Below are 22064 nucleotides of genomic sequence, written 5' to 3'. Positions count from 1 at the left end.
AGTTATCACGTGCTCACATTTACAAAATACACCAATTCTTTTTACGTGAGAGCACCTCAAGGTGATTATCAATAGGCACACATCTACTCTCTTGACACAGCTGCAATCTACCTCCACATGGGCACTTTCCACATGAAAGCGGGTGTCCCAAGCACAGGTAAGTGAGGGGCTGGTGGTAGAATCAGGAAGGGGGGCATTAGACCTCCTTCCACATATGGGAGGAGTTTCTAGCCACCACAGAGCATCAGAAGGCACCAGCATGTTCACTAGCTTATGTTTGCTGCACAATCTGCTGGCTGCTCCAGATCTCTGCCAGCTGTGTACTCACTGGCACCTGGGAGCAGACCTACCTAAAGCTGTTCTGAGCAAGCTGCAAGGAACATAAAGGCAAAAAAGGGGTGAGAAGCCAGGCACAGCAGTGCATACCCATGATCCCAGTCACATGGGAGGCTGAGACAGAAGGATTGCAAGTTCAAGGCCAGCCTGGGCAACTCAGCAAGACCCCATCTCAAAAACTAAAAGGGCTGGGAATATAGCCCAATGGTAGAGCACCCCTGGGTTCAATCCCCAGTACCAAGGGAAAAGAAAGAAAGAAAAAAAAAAGCAGGAAGTCAACTGGCCTCAGCCTAGTCCCTCTGCAGATCGTGCCCCTCTCCTGTGCCAGCACAGAAACTACATTACTTCTATGTCTACAACTTGAAACTCAAAGGGGGAAGCTGAGGTGGGAGTATCCCAAGTGTGAAGTGAGCCTCAGCAATTGGTGAGACCCTATCCCAAAATTTAAAAATAAGTAAAAAGGACTGGGGATGCAGCTTAGTAGTAAAGTACCCCGAATTCAATTCCCAGTAAATTCATTCATCCACTCAAAACTCCAGGAGGTGGGCTTTTAGTTCCTCTCCTTCCAGCCATCCTAGTACTGAGGACTGAACCCAGCGGCACTCTATCAATGAGCCACATCCCCAGCCCTTTTTATTTTTTGAGACAGGATCTCACTAAGTTGCTGAGTCTGGCCTCAAAATTGTGATCTCTCCCCCTCAGCCTCCTGAATTGCTGGGATTACAGGTGTGAGCCACTGTGCCTAGCTTCTTCCTATTTTTTTAAACCTACCATCTGCCAAACTAAAAAAAAGGAAGCTCATGTTCACACTATCTTTCAACAACAGAACTTGGGAAATAACAGGGTCACAAAATCCAAAGTTCATGATCTACAACCAGCATTTGTACAGGGTGGGAATGAAGAACTCTAAAATTGGGGCCTAGATGGTCACTGAAGAACCGGTGGCTCAGCAGCTACTCTTGTGCACCATTCCTTCATTATGCACACAAAAAGCCGAGAGAGAGCCAAGTTTCAGTGTACTGACTTTAACCTCAGATCTGCTGACAAAGCCAGAAGCTGTCAGGGGTGGGGAAGCGACCAAGACATTTCCAGTGTTTTCATGTCTGTGTGGCACATGACAGAAACAGACCTTTAATCAGATACATAAAGCAATCTGGCCTGGCTACTGCAGAGCCTACTGGCTGTTGACCAGCATCCACTCTCCCCCAGCTTCTTGGGCTCATGCACCTGGAACTGTAAGACAACATTCCCCAGTCCCTCACAGCCAGGGCAGCCACAGAGAGAGGATCTGGCCAATGCACCGTGAGCAGTATTGCACATGCTTTAAGGGACAGCCTTGAAGGAGGTAGCACGTCCCTCTCACTTCTGCTGTCTTCGAACAAGATCATGTGGCTGCCACTGGAGTTCCACCTAGTCCCTGAGATGGCTGCCAACTTGTAGTGAAGCAGGTGGCAGCAGCCTGAGCATCCCTGATGACAGGGCAGCGGCAAAGACCACCTAGGACAGCCTACCTGGTGCTCATTTCATCCATGTCTTTGTTGCTTAAGCTATTGTTTTTGTTGTTTGACACAGGATACCAAATCAAACCCTAAATGATACACAGAGATACCGCCATGTAAAATTCAAGTATGCTAAAGTGAGTTTTCATTTATATGATAGACACACCTCGACACAAGTAGATCTCTAATATTCTATAGGCATCTTCTCTCTACTTGAGTTAAACTGCCTATTTCAAGACTCCACTTTTCCAAACCATCAAGCCCACTTTCACGACAAATGGCTCTTCCACTTACCTGCGCCTCACTCAGGCCGAGCTCTAGCATCTCCAGTGATTTCCGTATCATGTTGGATTTCTCCTCCACCAGGTTGCTCTCATCATCTTTCTTCAAACACTTCAGTGTTTCCAGCAAACTCTGCAAAATGGAGTTGTGCTCATTCTTCAAAGCCTCCAGGCCCTGAATTACTTGCTTGGTCTTGGAGATGATCTCATCCTGTGTAAGCTTCTCCAACTTGTCTTCCTTTATGTACACCATTGTGGACATGTTGTCATACATTCTAGAGGAAAACAGGAGAATCAAATACCTTGTTATAGGCTTCCCTCCTGTGATAGCATTAAACAGAAACACTTGTGAAAACTTTTAAATTACATTTCATAGGTAAATAATACCTGTGCAATTTATGATTTTGAATACTATGTTCTATATTGTTTCTGTTTTGCCTTTGCAGGCCCATTAAATTACTTTTCTGGTTTAATGCCCGAGTTCTTTTTTATGGATAAGTAACTAAAATTAACACCAAAGATTAAAAGCAGCAAAACATCCAAAGGTCATTTCCAAAACATACAATTTCAGTGAACATTTTATCTGAATATTTGCAAGCTTTATTTTCTCAATGAAATGTAGTCCAAGAAGAAAACCCAGTAGAGGCACAAGGGGGAGTTAGAGGGGCTGGAGAGGACTAGACCATGAGGCCTAAGACCCAGTGATGCAGCAGAATAGTCCATGTGGCCATGACCAAGGAGGACAAAGTCCAGGGGCTAAAGTGACTCCATGTTAGGGCTGCCATGACACCACCACTGTGAGAAAGAAAGAAGGAAGGAAGGAAGGAAAGGGCACTGAAATGGAATCAGCCAAGTGCTGGTAACTACTAGCACTAAGCAACAGTGCCTTTTACAGTCTTCTCTAGTTCTGTCTTCAATCTCATAATAAAGCTTAAAAACTGGGTCACATTAAGACCATTTCTGCACAGTAGCAAGGGGCACAGAGGTCAGGTTATCCATCCAAAACAGGTCCTTTGTGCCACCTGCCACTTTCTGAGATGTCAGTGTCTTCACAAACTATCTTACAGCCCCAGAACAGACACTGTTACAAATGAGAGGAGGAGGCCGGGGTTTGGCTCAGGGAACAATGCTTGCTGGATGTGAACCTTATACCCTACAGAATGCACAGCACCTAGGACAGCTCCTGGCCCAGGCATCATCAGAAAAATGGACAGACGTAAGTTGAGTGAAGGAAAGAAGGGGAAGTAGTGGGTGCAGACCACACATGCACAAGTTTGGGGTGCAAGCTGAAGGTGTTTGAGAACAGGACCATGTGAGCCTCTGCATCACCAATTTATTTCACACTGGAAAAATGATTTTTTTTTAATTAATAAGACAATTCCTTTTGACACTGGGAGGCTACCTGCAGGACTATTCAGAAATCTATTTCCTCCACAGTAACAAGAGCCCACAGAACAATGAAGGAACAAGGGCAAGCCTTCTCCCTAGCAGCGCATCATCTGTTATTATTTTTAGTGTATAGCTACTCAGCATATGGTTTTCCTACTTCACTGTAGCCAAGTACCAGGCTGGACTATAGCACCCTGCTGGGCAGTGTTACAGCTCCCAGGAACAGGGGCCTGTCTGTCCTGTGCAATGTACATTACCAGCCTACCACATGGCATGCCTGTGCTAAATGACTGCAGGAGACAGTTTAGAATTGTTGGGCTTTTTGTTTATTTTGGTTTGGTTTGGTTTGGGTGCTGGGGATTAAACCCAGGGGCACCCTACCACTGAGCTACATCTCTGGCCCTTTTTAAAATTTTACTAAATTGCCCAGGCTGGCCTTGAACTTGTGATCCTCCTGCCTCGGCCTTCCAAATCTCTGGGATCACAAGCAAGTGCCATAGCACCCAGTTAGGATCAGTTTTCAATGAAATCACACTGCACTAGATTAATAAAATGCTTATCTGACATCTCTAAGGTTCCTTATATTGAAAGGAAGGGGTCTCCAGGATTCATGTCCATGAAGAAGAAAAATAAAAATCAAGTCCGCCTTCTCCGCCTTTTTCTATCCTTGGCAGCACATCCCTGGTGAAAAACAGCTGGATTTCTGTAGACATACTTGCTACAACTGAGCTTGTTGAACTGATCCAATATTTAGTTACAAAATTATTCCTTTTCCTGAATTACAATATCCCTCCTTGTAACTTCTGTCCATTGAGCCAACTTCTTCCCTCTAAAATAAACACAAAACATTTTCTGCCTCATCCATATAACATTTCAAGTATTACATTGCAGAAACAGATATTACCAAGACTTTCATCTCCCAAGCTCACACCTCTTACCGCCCTCAGGTCAGAACCATTTCCATATCTTTCATCCAAGTCACCATGATGTAAACGTACATTCATGCTACGTTTATGGGAGGAAGACAGTGGCATATACATTTATACTGCTTGATATCTCTTGTTTCTGAGCCATTATAACCAAAGGTAGGTCACATGATTGTTAATCAGCTTTTTGTGACTGTGACAAGTATCTAAGAAAAACAACTTAGAAAAGATTTATTTTGGCTCAGGGTTTCAGAAGTTTTAGTCCATGGTCAGCTGGCTCCAAGGCAAAAACATCCAGACAGAAGGGCATGGCAGAAGAAAGCTGCTCAGTTCATGGCAGACACAAAGCAGAGACAGAAAGCTAGACAGACACTGAAGAAGGGAACACGAACAAGATATAGTCCCCAAAGGTATGCCCCCAGTGACCTACTTCCTCCAACCATGTCCCACCTACCCAGTTTTCACCTCCTCCCAGTTATCCATTCAAATTATTAATCCAGCTGGGGACTATAGTGCACCCCTGTAATCCCAGCAACTCAGGACGCTGATTACAAATTCTAGGCAAACATAAGCAACTTAACAAGACCCTGTCTCAAAATTAATATATTAGAAAAGGGTTGGAGGTATAGTTCAGTGGTATAAATACCCCTGGGCACAATGCCCAGTACTGCAAAATAACAACAACAACATTTAACCACCCATTAAATGAATTAATTCACTGAAGAAATCAAAGCCCTTACAATCCAATTATTTCCTAAAAGTCCTACTCTGGACACTATCATACTAGGGACTAAGTCTTCAACCCAAGAGATTGTGAGAGACGTCCATATCCAACCCATAACAATGATAAATAATACTAAGGCAATTAGCTATTAGAATAAAATTAAGGGAGCTGGGCATGCAGCTGTAGTCCCAGCCATGAGAGGCTGAGAAGGGAAGACTGCTTCAGCTCACCAGTATGAGGCCAGCAAAACAATATAGCAAGACCCCATCTTAAGAATAAAGAAAGAGGTTTGGGGTTGTGGCTCGGTGGTAGAGTGCTTGCCTAGCTTGTGTGAGGCACTGGGTTCAATTCTCAGCGATAGATAGATTCATCCATCAACAACTAAAAACTATATAAAAAGAAAGAAAGAAAAAAGGGCTGAAGCTATAGCTCTGTGGCAAAGCGCTCGTCTAGCATGCATGGGGCACTGGGTTCAATCCTCAGCACCACATAAAAATAAATAAAGGTATTGTGTCCATCTACAATCACATATACAAAAATTTTTTTAATAAAAAAAAGAGAAAAAAAATATTTTACCCTCCCTATACACTAAATTAAACTCTAAATTTTTGATTAAAAAAAATTAAATGTGGGAGTTTGTTTGCAGTACAGACTGACCCAAGGCCTTATACATGCTAGGCAAGCACTCTACCACTGAGCTATACTCCCAGCCCTAAATGTGCTTTTTCTAAAAACACACAAGAAACTAGAAGAAAATACAGGCAAAGGTCTATATGCACATAGGTCAAAGTACATCACATTTGCCAGGCATGGTGGCACATGCTATAATACCAGCAGCTGCAACTTATCGAGACCCTGTCTCTAAATAAAATGTAAAAAAGGGCTGGGGATATAGCTCAGTGCTTAAGCGCTCCTGGGTTCAATCCTTGATACAAAAAAAAAAAAAAGTAAAGCACATTCTGTGAATAAAAGCAACTGCAAAAAACTGAAAGACTGATAAGAGTCTACTCAAATTTAATATAGAAACGAAACCTGTTTCTGAGAGAACACTATTTTGCAGCCCATCACAGTGAAGAGTCCAAAACTGCACAGACTGTGACTCAAGGCTAAGGCACAGCTGGCTGACCTCTGAAAGCTCCCCAGAAGCCTTCGTCACACTCACATAGCCTGCCTGCTTTCCTGATCTACAAACCACACAATCCTGTACCTGTTTTCAACTTCTGATGTGTATGCCTCCAGACGATTCGGTAAGACAAAGAAGCAACCAGAGCCATGCCATAAAGATATGTTTAGTGAACGAGGGAAGCTGCTTCAGAGGCTATGTGTCCACCTCCCACATGACTGCAGAGCTTTCACCTCCTGGATATTAGGTGGCATTGATGCTCCCCCTGATCTGCAATATACTATAGGCTTAAAATATTCCCACGCCCTCTTCTCCAAGTAAAGTACAAAATATCTAGTCCCGAGTTATTAATTAACCATGGTGAATTTTTTTTAATATTTATTTTTAGTTGTAGTTGGGCACAATATCTTTATCCCTCTGATTTATTTTTTTAATATTTTTTTAGCTATAGTTGGATATAATACCTTTATTTTATTTATTTTTATGTGATGCTGAGGATCAAACCCAGCATCTTGCACATACTAGGCGAGCACTCTACCTCTGAGCCACAACCCCAGCCCTCCCTCTGATTATTTTTATGTGGTGCTAGGGATCAGACCCAGGGCCTCACCTGTTCTAGGCAAGCGCTCTACCACTGAGCCACAACCCTAGCCCACCATGGTGAATTTTTTTATTGTGTTTTTATTCCCAAAGATAAACAAACTCCTTAAAGTCAATTATTTGCTCTGTGAGAGCAAAAGAATTTAATGCAAAATGTCCAGTGTAGAATCTGAGAAACTATATGAATCAAATCTCTAAAAGTCATTGTTCAACAGGCTAAGATCTGGGACAAATTAAAGCCCTGGCTCCATGAAGTCAAGGAATTGCATACAGTGTCAGTAGATCACACTTAAAATAATGAAGGTGAAAATACACCTGAGACAATCATTACTTTTATCTCATTTTATTTTTTTAAGAGAGAGAAAGAGAATTTTTTCAATATTTATTTTTCAGTTTTTGGTGGACACAACATCTTTATTTTATTTGTATATTGAGGTGAAGATCGAACCCAGCGCCTCACGCATGCCAGGTGAGCACGTTACTGCTTGAGCCACATCCCCAGCCCCTTTTATCTCATTTTAGAACTCATTTGTCTTCATTATTTGAACAGTGACTCAATCTCTGCAATGTTTACTGCAACTGATTTTTGCAGAACTGGAACTGAAGCCAGGGCCCCTTGCATAGGCAAGCAATCTACCACTGAAACACATCAGGCCTGTTTTTGTTTTTTAATATTTTTTTAGTTATAGTTGGACACAATGCCTTTACTTTATTTATTGATATGTGGTGCTGAGGATCGAACCCGGTGCCTTGCACATGCTAGGCAAGCACTCTACCACTAAGCCACAAGCCCAGCCCTTGTTTTTGTTTTGTTTTTTTTTTTGAGACAGGATCTCACTGAATTTCCCAGAGTGGCCTCGAACTCCTGGGCTCAAGTGATCCTCAAGCCATCCTCAAGCCTCAGCTTCCTAAGCAGCTAGGACCATAGGCCTGCACCACATGCCTGGAAGGTTTATTTTAATGTACATGGTTTTCCTGTCCATGGACTCACCTCACCACCCACACTATAAGGATGTGGACTGGGAATGACAAAAACCTATCTTGCCTGGCTCCACATTCAGCCCTCTAATTAAATCCCACCTGTAGCAGTCTAAAACCTAAAAATAAAACAATTTGACTCTTCTAAATACCACTTGAAAAATAAAAATAAACAGTCTTTAAACACTAATCCAATGGGAAAGTCCAATGTTCTTCTTTCAAAGGGCTCACTTGTCCTTTGAAATCATAGGAAACAAATTTTTAGAAAACCTTCATAAAAAATAATAATTAAAACCCATGTCTGCGCCGGACATGGTGGCACATGCCTGTAATCCCTGGGGCTCAGGAGGCTGAGGCAGGAGGATTGCAGTTTCAAAGCCAGCTTCAGCATCTTAGTGAAGCTATAAGCAATCTAATGAGACCTTGTCTCAAAATAAAAAAAAGGGCTGGGGATGTGTCTCGTTGGTAAATCACCCTTGGGTTCCATTCCTGGTACCAAAAAACAAAAACAATAAACCAGTGCCTGCACTTATGATAAGATCTAACAGTTCAGGCAGACAAGGTAACGAATTAATTGTACCATCTTTGCATTAGGAATTCAATATCTTACTTGACAGTGTGATGTTGATGTGTACCTTTAGAGCAAACAAAAAGGAATAACATCCAATATCCAGACCCACAACTAATGTGCCACAATTCTATTTCAACAAAAAGCAACAGACATAAATATTAATTTGCACATTCAATTGATTTACTTCTACTTTGAAGTAATCCAAGCAGAGATAATATACAAAACAGAAAATAGCTCTTACATGTACTAAAACTGTCCTTCTGACTTGAGACGAGCAATTTTTTTTTTTTTTAAACTCCTTCTTCTGGTGACTAGAAGAGAAAGCCTTGACTGACAGCTGCCTTTCTTCCCAAAAGGAACAATGAGAATTGACAAGTTTGGGGTGAACCCATATCCAGCATCAAGCTATGCTTAATTAAACTGACAAATGTAAGGCAAAGTGGCACATGCCTGGGACCCCAGTGACTGAGGAAGCTAAGGTAGGAGGAGTGAAGTTCAAGGCCAGTCTGGGCAACTTAGCAAGACCCTATTTCAAAACAAAAAATAAAAGGCTGGGGAATGTAACTCAATGGTAGAGAATTTGTCTAGCATGTCTGAAACAATGGATTCAATCCCCAAAAAGGGCTGGGGATACAGCCAGTTGGTAGAGTGCTATCTTGCATGTACAAAGCCTTGGGTTCAAACCCCAGCACCAAAAAAAGAAAGAAAGAAAGAACAACCAATCCCCAAAAAAATTCAATTCAAAAAAAAAGGGTTCACTTTTTTTTTTGGGGGGGGGGGGAGAATTGGGAATTGAACATTGAACCCAGGGGCGTTTAACCACTGAGCTACATCCCAGCCCTTTTAATTTTGAGACAGGGTCATACTAAGTTGCTAAGGGCCTTTCTAAGTTGCTGAGGATGGCCTTGAACATTCAATCCTCAGCCTCCCAAGTTGCTGGGATCACAGGCATGTGCACTCACTGCACCTGGCTTGGTTCGCACTTTTTGAGAGCAACACTGGATGCCAAAGGCAATTAAACAAATGCCTCCAAATTTCTGAAGAGAAACTGTTTCTAAATTAAAATCCTAGGACCACACTTTCAATCAACTATAACTGTAAAAGAACATGTTCAGACAAACCAAAGCTCAAAAACTTTTACCTCCAGAGCACTCTTCTCAGGCTACTGAAGTGTGCTCAAGCAGAACAAAGGGATGAATCAAGAGAGGGAACAGAGGACACAGGCATCCTACACAAAAGATCCTCAGCAGGGGAGGAAGGATACAAGGCTATACCTAGGGCTGAATGAGTGCCAACTCTACAAAAGAAGGAGCTCCAAAGAAGGCAGAAAGGTGAAGAGGAAAAGGAATCACCATTGACTTAGAAATGTTAAGGCTGAGCCGACCAAACAACAAACTGATCTTCGGGAGGCTGTGGACAAGCCCACAGAAATCAGGTGTGGAGAGGAGGAGCAGAGAAAGAGGCAGGCTCCAAGGGTCAACATGAGAGGTCACTAATGAGAAAGACTCAGGAAGTAAGATACATGTGATATTTAGAAACAGTGGCAAGCATGCAAAAATCAAAGCTCACTTCTAGTGAGCAACCACTTCTGGGAAATAGAAAAGAAGGCAAATTGCCCCAAACAAGGCGCATGTGCTGTTCTCGCCTTGGCAACTGGCTCAAGTGGTGCATGCAGACTGCCCCTGAAGGACTGTCATACCTGCACCTTACTGAGGAAGGCTACTCAGCGCAGTCAAGAAGCAAGGGCAGGAATGAAGTTCAACTGGGCTCTATTGCTATAGGAGAGTGGAGCAGCTACAATTCATGAGAAGTGTCTAGGGCAGATCTGTCTGTCTACTGCCTCTGTCCTGGCGATCTATTTCATCATTTATATCAGTATGGACTTAAGGATATTATTTTAGTTTAGGTTATACTCATCTGCCAATTATTAAAAATACATTATTTAAGTCAGGCACAGTTACACAAAGTGGTAATCCCAGTAATTTGAGAACTGCAAATTCAAGGCCAGCCTGGGCAACTTAGCAAAGTCCTAAACAACTTAGTGAGACCCTGTCTCAAAATAAAAAATAAAAAAGGCTAGGGAGGCCACTCAGTGGTTAAGGCATCCCTGGGTTTAATCCCCAGTAGAAGGAAGGAAGGGGGGAAGGGGGGAAGGGGGGAAGGGGGAAGGGGGGAAGGGGGGGAAGGGGGGAAGAGGGGGGAAGGGGGGGAAGGGGAGGGAAGGGGAGGGAAGGGGAGGGAAGGGGAGGGAAGGGGAGGGAAGGGGAGGGAAGGGGAGGGAAGGGAAGGGGAAGGGAAGGGAAGGGAAGGGAAGGGAAGGGAAGGGAAGAGGGAAGGAAGGGAAGGGAAGGGAAGGGAAGGGAAGGGAAGGGAAGGGAAGGAAAGGAAACCACATTACTTAGTGCGTTGCTCAAACTGTTCTGGCTCTAGCCACTGGGAGCTCTCAAACTGGCTCCAGTATCTTTTTTCTTTCTTTTCTTTTTTCTTTTGTTGTTGTTGTTGCTGCAGGAATGATCCCAGGGCCTTGTGCATGCTAGGTAAGTGCTCAGCCTCTTAAGTATGGGGTACCCCAGTCTGTGTCCTTCGACTCACGCCTATCCCCTGTGGGTCTTGAGTGCTACTTACTTCCTGATGCTACAAGGTTCAGGCTCATCTTGTATCATCTTATATCTCCCCTGCCCCAGCCCAGAATCACTCACTTCACCAAGGAGTTCTGGCAGACTATAGCACTGGTCTAGTGATGAGAAAAAGGCAAACCAAACCTGAAAGACATTGTACCAAATGCCTGACCAGCACTCCTCAAAACTGTCAATGTCACCACCTCAGACTGAATGTGTGATCCCCCTACTATAGTTTGGAACTTAAATGTCCCCCAAAGGTTCATGTGTGAAAGACTTGGCACTACTGGGAGGTGATAGAAAATTTAAGAGATGAGGCCTAATCTGGGCACAGGGGCACACACATGTAATCCCAGCTAATCAGGAGGCTGAGGTGGGAAGATTACTTGAGCACAGGAGTTTAAGGCCAGCCTGGGCAATAGAGAGGGGAGGGGAAAGAATGACAGTGGGGGGGGGGGCATGTCCTTGAAAAGACTTTGGGATCCTAGTCTCTTCCCCTCTTTTCTACCACCGCCCCAGTCCTGGCCAAAAGGTTAATGGCTTTGCTCTACAACACACATGCTGCCTTGTCATAGGCCTAAAAATCAACAGACCATGGTCTGAAACCTCCAAAGCTGTGAGCTAAAATAAACCATTTCTATCTATAAGTTAATTATCATGGGTATTTGTTACAGTAACAGAAAGCTAACACAACCTCAAATTCATGTTGACATTTTTAACTTCCAATGTGATAGTGTTAGGAGCTAGGGCCTTTGGGAGGTGAATGGATGACGAGAAGAATCTTCATGATAGAATTAGTACTCTTATAAAAGGGATCAGAGAGCTCTCCCACCTCCTTTCCACCCTATAAGGACACAAGGAGGCAGTGGCTACCCACAACCTGGAAGAGGGCTCTTGCCAAAACCATGCTGGGCACCTGACCTCATGGACTCCCAGCATACAGAACTGTAAGAGACACATTTCTGTTGTTCATAAGCACTCAGTCTTGGGTATTTTATCATAAAAGCCCTAACAAACTAAGAGAGTCATCAAAAACAAGGGAGGTCTAAGTCTAAGGATCTGAAGTTAAGATGACCAAGTGGATACGTGTCCTGGATGGGATCCCAAGACAGAGCGAGGACGTGAGGGAAGACCTAGTGACCACAAATAAAGTAGATTTAGTTAATAACATCCTCATGTTTATTGCACTATTGCCACAAATGCACTCATCGATGCAAGGCATCAGCACTTGGGAAGCTGGGTAAAAGGCATACAGAAACTCAATCTTAAAAATCTCCCCCAAATCTAATGCCATTCTAAAACAAAGAGAAAACCAAAGAATGCATAATTTGATAAAAGTAAAACTGAAAAGTGTATATGTAGTACGTATATTAAGAATTCATGCTAGGCATGGTGGCACACACCTGTAATCCCAGCAGCTCGAGAGGCTAAGGCAGGAGGATCAAGTATTCAAAGCCAGCGTCAGCAACTAAGCAAGACCCTAAGCAACTCAGTGAGACTTTCTCTAAATACAATATAAAAAAGGCCAGTGGCTAAGCAGCCCTGGGTTCAATGCCTCGTACAAAAAAAAAAAAAAAAATCATGCCAGGCCCACATGTGGTGGCACATACCTGTAATCCCAGCAATTTGGGAGTCTGAGGCAGGAGGATCACAAGTTTAAGGCCTACCTGAGCAATTTAGTGTAATAAAAAATAAAAAGGGCTTGGGAAATAACTCAGTAGTAAAGCATCCTTGGGTTCAATCCCCAGTACTGCAAAGTAACAAAAAGATGATTGTTAGACAGACAGAAACAAAGAAAAAAATTCATAGTAGGCATGGTGGCACATAACTATAATCCCAGCAACTCAGGAGACTGAAGCAAGAGGATCCCAAGTTCAAGGCCAGCCTGAGCAACTTAAATAAAATAAACTTTAAATAAAATCTAAAAAGTGGGTGGGGGAGTAGCACAGTGGTAGAGTACCAAAAAATTTAAAAATAAAGAATTCACATCTGTCCAGCATTTTCATTTTTATACATCGTCATATGGGTATTATTTTACTGAACAACAACAAAGTTTGCAGGTGGTTCAGTCAACTGGCACCATAATTCCCACTTACACTGAGGAAACTGACCAATGCAATGATTGGCACTCACACTGCCAGACTAGGAATAGCGCATCCCTCCACTTCAGGAACACACTGCTCTCATGTGTATGTGCACACGCTCCACAATTCTGAAGTTTTCCATGATGGAAAAGCACCTAACTGCCAGTCTAGGCCCGTGGGCTTTTCTTAAACCCTCAAATTCAGAAAGGACTTGACATTCTGCCACAATAAATAAAACAACCCAACACAGAGCCAAGAACAGAACTGCTGAATGCACTGAATTCTTTATCAAACAGAAAGATGAAAGCAGAACTGGCTGGACTCTAAAAACTGGAATCTACAGCTGGACAGAATCTTCAAAAACTACTCCATATCTATAAAGGCTTAATCTGTCACAGCTGAGCAGCGGAGCCTAGAGGCCATCATTTCATTCGATGACATTTCCCATCTCCAGAGCCTGGACACTGATCTACTTAGACTCCTTTCAAACCAGGCCCAATGAGCGCACACCACATCTCACTCTGCTCATCCTCAGGCAACACATATTTTCAATAGTCTGGTAAATTTTACCACAACCTTCCCCCTTTCTCAAAAATGAGTGAAAATAAATAAAAGGTCAGAGAAGGAAAAGGGAACCAACTCTGGTTTTATCAAGTGCCATTCAGCCAGTAGGTGAAACTCCCATGGTAAAAATAAGTTAGAAAAACCAAGTGCTCCCAAGGAATGTGTGGGATTAGATGGAGGTGGGTGGCAGCATGAAACAGAGAACATACTAAAAATCACTGAACTGACCAGACAAGGTAACACATGCCTGTAATGCCGGCAACTAGGTGAGGCAGGAGGATCACAGGTTCAAGGCCAGCCTGGACAATTTAATGAAATGCTGTCTCAAAATAAAAAATAAAAATAAAAAGGGCTAGGAATGTGGCTCAATGATAGAATGCTTGCCCAGCCTGGGAGAGCCCTGGATTCTACCCTAACACACCACACCACACATATGCATACAAACACACAGAGAACAAAGTACTGACACACGCATCAATAAGGATAGTATGCCACCTGGAAGAACCAGATACAAATGGCCACATATTATATAATTCCACTTGTATGAAATGTCCATGAAGACAGAAAATGGGCTAGTAGTTTCCAAGGGGGATGGTGAGTGACTGCTAAAAGATACAGGGTTTGGGGGGAGATAATGAAAACATTCTTAAATTAGTGCTGATGGTTGCAAAGCTCTATGAATTTTATCATACCTGATTTATACCACAATAAAAACATGTACAGGTTCTGTTTGTTTTTATTTCTGCAGTGCTGGGAATCAAACCCAAGGCCTCCTGCATGCTAGGCAAGCACTCTAACTCCAGAACTTCAATTAAATGAAGATCAAATAAAACAACCCATTTTGTGATCTAATCTTTTTTAGGTTTGTCAAGAAGATGAAGAAAGCTTCACTTCTCAAATCCTTAGTTTATTCTACGATCCCATTTAAATAAAGAACATCAACAAAATATATTATGTTGTCTTTAATATATTTAGAAATTTCCAAATATACTACCATCATCACTGAGCCAAAGCAATGATAATACCAGTAGTAAAAATTACATATATATTGTTCTAAAATTTCAGAACAAAAATTATATAGTAAAGAGTCAAAGGGGGGGCTGGGGATGTGGCTCAAGCGGTAGCACGCTCGCCTGGCATGCGTGCGGCCCGAGTTCAATCCTCAGCACCACATACAAACAAAGATGTTGTGTCCAACGAAAACTAAAAAATAAATATTAAAAATTCTCTCTCTCTCTCTCTCTCTCTCTCTCAAAAAAAAAAGAGTCAAAGGGGGAATACGACTTGAAAGTAGTGAAACATATTCATATTGTAGGTCCAGTGGAGGTAGAGGAGAGGGGATGAGTGAGGAAGATCTAACAGTTTAAACATTAAAGTCAAGGTTCATTTTCCAGCAAAACCCCAAAAGGTCTTCTGGAGAGTCTCAACCTTTTTCAAACCACGATATCTTTAGATAAACATGAAAATATGGGGCTGAGGATATAGCACAGAGTGCTTGCCTTGCATGCACAAGGCCCTAGGTTCGATCCCCAGCACCAAAAAAAAAAAAAAAAAAAAAAAAACCCATACAATAAGGCACTCCTCTGTAGTCTGTATTTTTCTAAATGGAAAAAAAATGTATATAAAAGGGCTGGGGATATAACTCAGTTGGTAGAGTGCTAGCCTTACATGCACAAGGCCCTGGGTTCAATCCCCAGCACACACACCAAAAAAAAAAAAAAAAAAAAAGACAGAACAATAAATAAGTTCTATATAGCGACCCATTTTCCCATGACCTACCCTTTCCCAATGAAAAATCACTGTAGTGCTGGGGGTGTGGCCAGTGGTAGAGCACTTGCTTAACCTGCCAGGCCCTAGGTCCCTTCCTCAGCAGAGAAAGGGAAGCAGGAAGGAAATGGATGTACACATTCTGCCTGAGGGCAGGGCTCCTCCAGCACCACTTCCTAGGGAGGAAGCTCATCTCCAGAGCTTCCCAAAAGAGCCCCTACACCTGAAAGTGTTTTGACTCATGGTTTCCTACTTGTCCTCTGCTACTCCTTTCCTCTAATCTAACTTAACCTAACCCTTTTATCCCCTCTTCAAACTTGAATCACAAGAATGAACCAAATAGAGGTATCCATGATGGCCAAGTAACCAGAGAAAGTAAAACATATTCAAAAGACAAACAACAATACGTGCAGCAATTCTGAAACACCTCGTACTACTGTATAGAGGAAAAAAAAAATTGTTTGCCTTTGGGGGATTTTATTGTAGACAGACTTTCAGAACCAGGAAAATGAGGCACTTCCCCTGAGCCTGCTCACAGAGCCAGGGGGGTTGTCGCCACCTCTGTGCTAGACCCTCCAGCTCTGCAATAACCCAGACGCACCACCAGTTTCAAGGTGTGCACATAACCCTGCAAGAGCTTACTTGCTCTTTTAGAAATTCACAGAGGACTGTCTAGAACTGTGGCTGCACAGGGTGAAAAGATGTTTGCATCTCTAGCCCAGCTGTCAGGTGCTGACCCCCCTGCAGCCAGAGGGACTCCTGAAGCAAGATCACTGATCTGCTAGACCACAGGTCCATCACCTAGGAGCAAATTTTAAACACAACACTCTATAGGGAGAAGGACTATATGAAAATATATGTTTCTTCCTAAAACACGGATGAGTGAGTCCTAATGATCCAAATGTCCCTGGTTGAGCAAGCAGGAAAGAATGAACAGCTTCAACTAACTATATGACTAAGAGGATGAAGAGCAGGGTGTCATAGGAATCTGGAAAGAAGACACTAGTGTGGGCAGTTTTAATTCTAGGCAGGGAAAGCAGTTCTTGATTGAACAGGAAAAATGTCAGCAGATTAACCTAATGCCACAAAACTAGTTTATGCATTTAAGTGCTAATGAATGGAATAATTTTCTTTTCTAAAGAAAAATACAGAAAACATTTCTCAAAATGTTTTCTTTATTTTCCATGTTCTAAAAGAAATTATGAAGTTATTTGATTTTTTTTAATTTTTAGTTATAAATGGACACAATACCTTTATGTTTTTATTTATTTTTATGTGGTGTTGAGGATTGAACCCAGTGCCTCACACATGCTAGGCAAGCACTCTACACTGAGCTACAACCCCAGCCCCAGAAAATGTTTTTAAAAAGCAGTTCTTACCAGGCACGGTGATGTAATCCCAGCAACTCAGGAGGATAAGGAAGGAGAATCTAAGTTTGAGGCCAGCCTCACCAATTTAGCAAACTCTAAACAACTAGTAATTTTGAGACCCTGTGGCTCAGTGGTAAAAAGACCCCCGAGTTCAATCTCTAGTACCAAAAAGAAAAAAAAAAAAAGAACAGGCAAAGAAAAAATATTTCTTTCTGCACACAGTGAGTTTAATCCCAACCACTTGGGTGGCTGAGGCAGGAGGATTACAAGTTCCAGGCCAATTCACAGCTCATATAGCTCAGCAGTTCAATTCCCAGTACCCTCCAAAAAAAAAAAAAAAAAACACTATTGATTTATTAAAAGGCACAACTAGTTAAGTGACAGAGTGGGCAAAAATATTTGCAGCACATGTATCTGGCAAAGGACCTCTATTCAAAATATGTAAAGAACTTCTACACTCAATAATATTTTAAAAATCCAATTTATATTTTTTATTTTTCTCTCTTTCACTTTACAGAGATTTATCTTGTTCTATGTTTTGTCTATTTTCTCTGTGGTGATGGAGATTGAACCCAGCGCATCAAGAACATTAGGCTTGTGCTTTACCGCTGAGCTACACCCCCAGTCCTAAGAGATTTATTTTGGTCGTGATTTTGCAGCTGAAGAACTCCAGTGTGGGCAGCCTCATCTGATGTGGCTTCATGCTACACCCTAATATGCAGACAGTGCCACTCAGCCAGCCCAGCTTTTTAGAGAAGCAAAAGCCTTGAGTAGGCACTTGACAAAATCAGGTTACAAAAGGCCAAGACCACACAGAAGCCGCCATCAGGACCTGCCACACACCTCTAGAGTACCTAAGATTTGACAGACAGGTGGTATCAAATGCTGGAGAGGATGGAAACCACCAGAACCACACACAGCTGGATAGAGCACAAAGAGACACAGCCACTTCGGAAAATAGGAAGCAGCTCTAAAAGTTAATCATACATCTACCGTGGAGCAATTGCATCCCTGGGTATTTACCCAAAATAAATTAAAATATATGTTTCACAGTCTGTACAAAGAGGAATAGCCCCCCAGATGCACACCAAGACAACTACCATGGCCTAGTCAAACAATAGAACAGTACTCAGGAGTAGAAAGAAATACCACAGAGACACATGCCCCAACATGAATGAATTTCAAAAATAGTAGGCCCTCACCATCTTAGTGAGACCCTGCCTCAAGACAAAAAATATAAAGGGCTGGGGATGTGGCTCAGTGGTAGAGCCATATCCCGAGTTTAATCACAGTACCATGAAAAAGAAGGGGAGAGAAGGAGGGAGGTAAGGGGCTGGATGGGAAAACATATAATATATAGCCTTATGTATATTAAACTGGAGCGTAAGAAAACTAACCTATGGTGATAGAATCCAGTGGGTGCTACTTGGAAGGGGAATGCCTGGTGGCTGACAAAGAATCATAAAAAAATTTCTGAAAAAAAAAAAAATAATAAGAAAAAAAACATAAAAAAATTTCTGGGCTGTATCTTGATACAAATTAATCATTTGTTTGCCTTTGGGGGATTTTGTTGTAGACAGACTTTCAGAACCAGGAAAATGAGGCACTTCCCCTGAGCCTGCTCACAGAGCCAGGGGGGTTGTCACCACCTCTGTGCTAGACCTTCCAGCTCTGCAATAACCCAGACGCACCACCAGTTTCAAGGTGTGCACATAACCCTGCAAGAGCTTACTTGCTCTTTTAGAAATTCACAGAGGACTGTCTAGAACTGTGGCTGCACATGGGTGAAAAGATGTTTGCATCTCTAGCCCAGCTGTCAGGTGCTGACCCCCCTGCAGCCAGAGGGACTCCTGAAGCAAGATCACTGATCTGCTAGACCACAGGTCCATCACCTAGGAGCAAATTTTAAACACAACACTCTATAGGGAGAAGGACTATATGAAAATATAGAACATGTTTCTTCCTAAAACACGAATGAGTGAGTCCTAATGATCCAAATGTCCCTGGTTGAGCAGATGCATGGGTTAGCATCCTAACCTCGCAGCACTAACATGCCCTCTCACCTCCCATTCCTCACCAGGAAGATGGAGGTAGCCACAGCTCTGATCTTACTGGAACAGTGCTGGCATCACTGAGACATTTTAGTGATAGTAGTGCAGTGATCTCCAGAGGTGCCTGGACACAAACACCCATGATGTGCAGTGGAAGTCAAGAACAGCCCGCAATCTCAGCTGGGCTAACTGGGATATTTTAGAACCAAGAAGTGACTTCTACTTTATCCACGTGCGCAGCTCTGCCTAAAATGTTGGTTTTGCTGCCAGATGTGGTGGCACACACCTGTAACCCCAGCAAGTCAGTAGGCCAAGATAGGAGGATAGCAAGTTCCAGGTCAGCCTGGTCAACTTAGTAAAACCCTGTCCCAAAGTAAAATTTAAAACAGGGCTGGAGGTATAGCTGAATGGTAGGATATCCCTGGGCTCAATCCCCAGTAGTAGGGGAAAAAAATTTTTGTTGTATTAATATTCATTTATCCATTTTGTATAAGTGTGGTTAGCACATCAAGAATATTTAAAAAGTACAGATCCAAATTGCTTTCATCTGCTTCCAAACATATGTTAAAACCAAAACAAAACAATAATTCATTTCTGACTCACAAGTTTGCTACCTGGGTGGAAAGACATAAGGATACCCTGGTTAGGACATAGGGCTCTGGCTTGGGCTCCTACTTCCAGGGAAACCTGGAAGATTGCTGGTAACTTGTCTAGAGGCCAGACCCAACAGATGTTTTCAGTCCTACTCCTCCTCAACCTCTCAGCTACTGAATGGTGACCTCTTTCCCCAGTGTCCCAAAGTGTTCTTCTCCTTAGGGCTGTTCCACTGTCTATATACCAGAAGGTCACTTCACCTGGCCCTCAACATGGAGTAATCTAGACCACCAGCCTCAACCCTTGTCTAATTCCAGAACTGCATGTCCAGCTGCCCACTGGGGCCCCCACAAGCACCCCAGATTTATCATATCCAGAAGTCAGACAATCTTGTCCTCCTCTCACTTTCCCTATTGTGATGGGTGTCACCAACCAATGAGTCACCAAGTTAGAGATGAAGAAGTCATTGTAGATGCATTCCTTCAGCAAACACCTATGAAGTGCCTACTGGGTGCCAAGCTCTGCCCCTTCCTGAGATGAGGACTGCACAAGACAGTAAACAAAACAAGAAAACAATAGAGCAAAACAATGCAGCATTTAGGTAGTGAGGAGGAGAAGAAAAGTCAGGCAAAGCAGAGACTACAGAGTGGAGCATGTTGCTCAAAACTCCACAGCTGGGTATGGTACCTGAGTGAGGCCAGAGCGGCCAGAGGGAGGCCAGACAATACCAGGTCCAAGAGGGCACTGTTGAGAATCTTAGCAGAGAAGTGACATGGCCCACTGGTGCTTGCACAGGCCTGCTCTGATACAAGGATGGGGCATCCTTGCCATCCCTCTACCTCGACCTGCAGCCTCTCCCCGGAACCAAGGCAGCCCACAGTACCCTAAATCATTTCCCTGGATGAAACTGCTCCTCTGCACTTCCTGCCACTGCCCTAATTCCAGACTCAAGGCCTCACTTCAGGTGAATAGCTGCCTCACTTGCTCATCCCAGCCATCAGCCCCAGCCACACCACCTGCCTCACACGTTAAGCCACAGACCCAGGCCCTGTCCTTTCTAAATGCCACCTAGCTCCTTAGTCCTCCAATCCTCCTTGTAGCCCCAGGAGAAGAGCAGCCTCTGAGGTCCTCCACAGCAGATTGCCCTTGAGCCTGTTTCCTCCACTCAGCCTATAGCTCCAGGCCACCCTGACAATTGACACTTTCCTTCTAGTGTCTCTGAGGAATAGCTGCCTATCAATTGTCTCTAACCTCTATGGCTCTGCCCTGCCAGATTGACTGTCAGCTTTCTTCTCCAAATCTCTGGCCACTTAGCAGTGCCTGACATTCAGGGCATTCTCAAGTCATTTAAAGCCATGCCTTCCCTGTAACCTATCAAAAACTTACCAGGGGGCGCTGAGGTTATGGTTCAGTGGTAGAGCACTCGCCTAGCATGTGCAAGGCGCTGGGTTTGATCCTCAGCACCACATAAAAATAAATAAATAAGGGCTGGGGCTGTAGCTCAGTGGCAGAGCGCTTGCCTAGAACGTGTTCGATCCTCAGCACCATATAAAAATAAACAAATAAAATAAAAGTGTGCTGTCCATCTACAACTACAAAAAAACAAAACAATTTTTAATAAATAAAATAAAGGTATTGTGTCCAACTACAACTAAGAGAAAAAAAAATTTAAATAAAAAAATTTTTTAAATTCACCAGGTCCTATTGCTCAGGCTTTTAATAATCCTATCTTTGTAACATAAAATCTTGGTTTCTGATATTTCACTCATCTACTAAGAACTAATCTTAGCTACGTGTAATGGCCCACTCCTGTAATCTCAGTGACTTAGAAGGCTGAGGCAGGAGTATTTGAGCTCCTAGCCAAGAATGGTACCACACCTATAACCCTATCAGCTCCAGACCGCAAGTTCAAGTCTTGGCAACTTAGTAGTGATTCCCAGTCTAGAAATAAATTTTTTGAAAAAAAGAGAAATACTGGGGCTGGAGTTGTGGCTTAGTGGTAGCACACTTGCCTGTGTGAGGCCCTGGGTTCGATCCTCAGCACCAGCACTGTATTTAAAAAAAAAAAAAAAAAAAAAAAAAAGATCCATTTACAACTAAAATTTAAAAACATATTAAAAAAAAAAAAAGAGGAATACTGGGGTTACAGCTCAGCAGTAGAGTGTTCAATGGGTCAATCCCCAGTGATACAGAGAAAGAGAGAGAGAAGAAAGAAAGCTAGCTTGCTAAAGACCCTGCCTTGAAATTTTAAAATTCTTTTTTAAAAAAATTGGGGGTATAACTCAGTGGCAGAGTGTCCCTGGGTTCAATCCCCAGTATCAGGGGGGGAAAATTAATCCTACATTAACTCAACTTTCAAATTTCTATTTCTCATTTTCTGTTTAAACCTTCACATTTCAAAATTCTTTATACCTTTTAGAAAGTTATACACTTTTTTGCAACATGATGAACATGCTTAAGAATGTATCTTTTTAAAAATAAAAACATGGGGCTGGGGCAGCAGCTCAGTGGTAGGGCACTTGCCTAGAGTGTGTGAGGTCCTGAGTTCCATCCTGAGCACCACATAAAATGAAACAAATAAAGTCATGC

The 22064-nt window shown here is 42.8% G+C and overlaps 1 protein-coding gene across 23 annotated transcripts in view; it reads right to left on the bottom strand.

The window, feature by feature from the left end:
- The window catches only part of Klc1 (kinesin light chain 1), a 54994-nt gene that overhangs the window by 31126 nt on the left and 1804 nt on the right, over positions 1-22064 (bottom strand). For all 23 annotated transcript variants that reach the window (XM_078051000.1, XM_078050985.1, XM_078050988.1 and 20 more), the window contains exon 2: positions 2130-2391. In XM_078051000.1, coding sequence (XP_077907126.1) covers positions 2130-2390 — 261 coding nt within the window. In that variant the 5' untranslated portion in view covers position 2391. The remainder of the gene's footprint in view (positions 1-2129; positions 2392-22064) is intronic.

Source organism: Ictidomys tridecemlineatus, chromosome 5 (genome assembly GCF_052094955.1).
Source record: "Ictidomys tridecemlineatus isolate mIctTri1 chromosome 5, mIctTri1.hap1, whole genome shotgun sequence".
In the NCBI taxonomy this organism is placed as follows: domain Eukaryota; kingdom Metazoa; phylum Chordata; class Mammalia; order Rodentia; family Sciuridae; genus Ictidomys; species Ictidomys tridecemlineatus.
The sequence above is the reverse complement of the archived record's forward strand: the minus strand, read 5'-3'. Positions and strand labels throughout refer to the sequence as shown.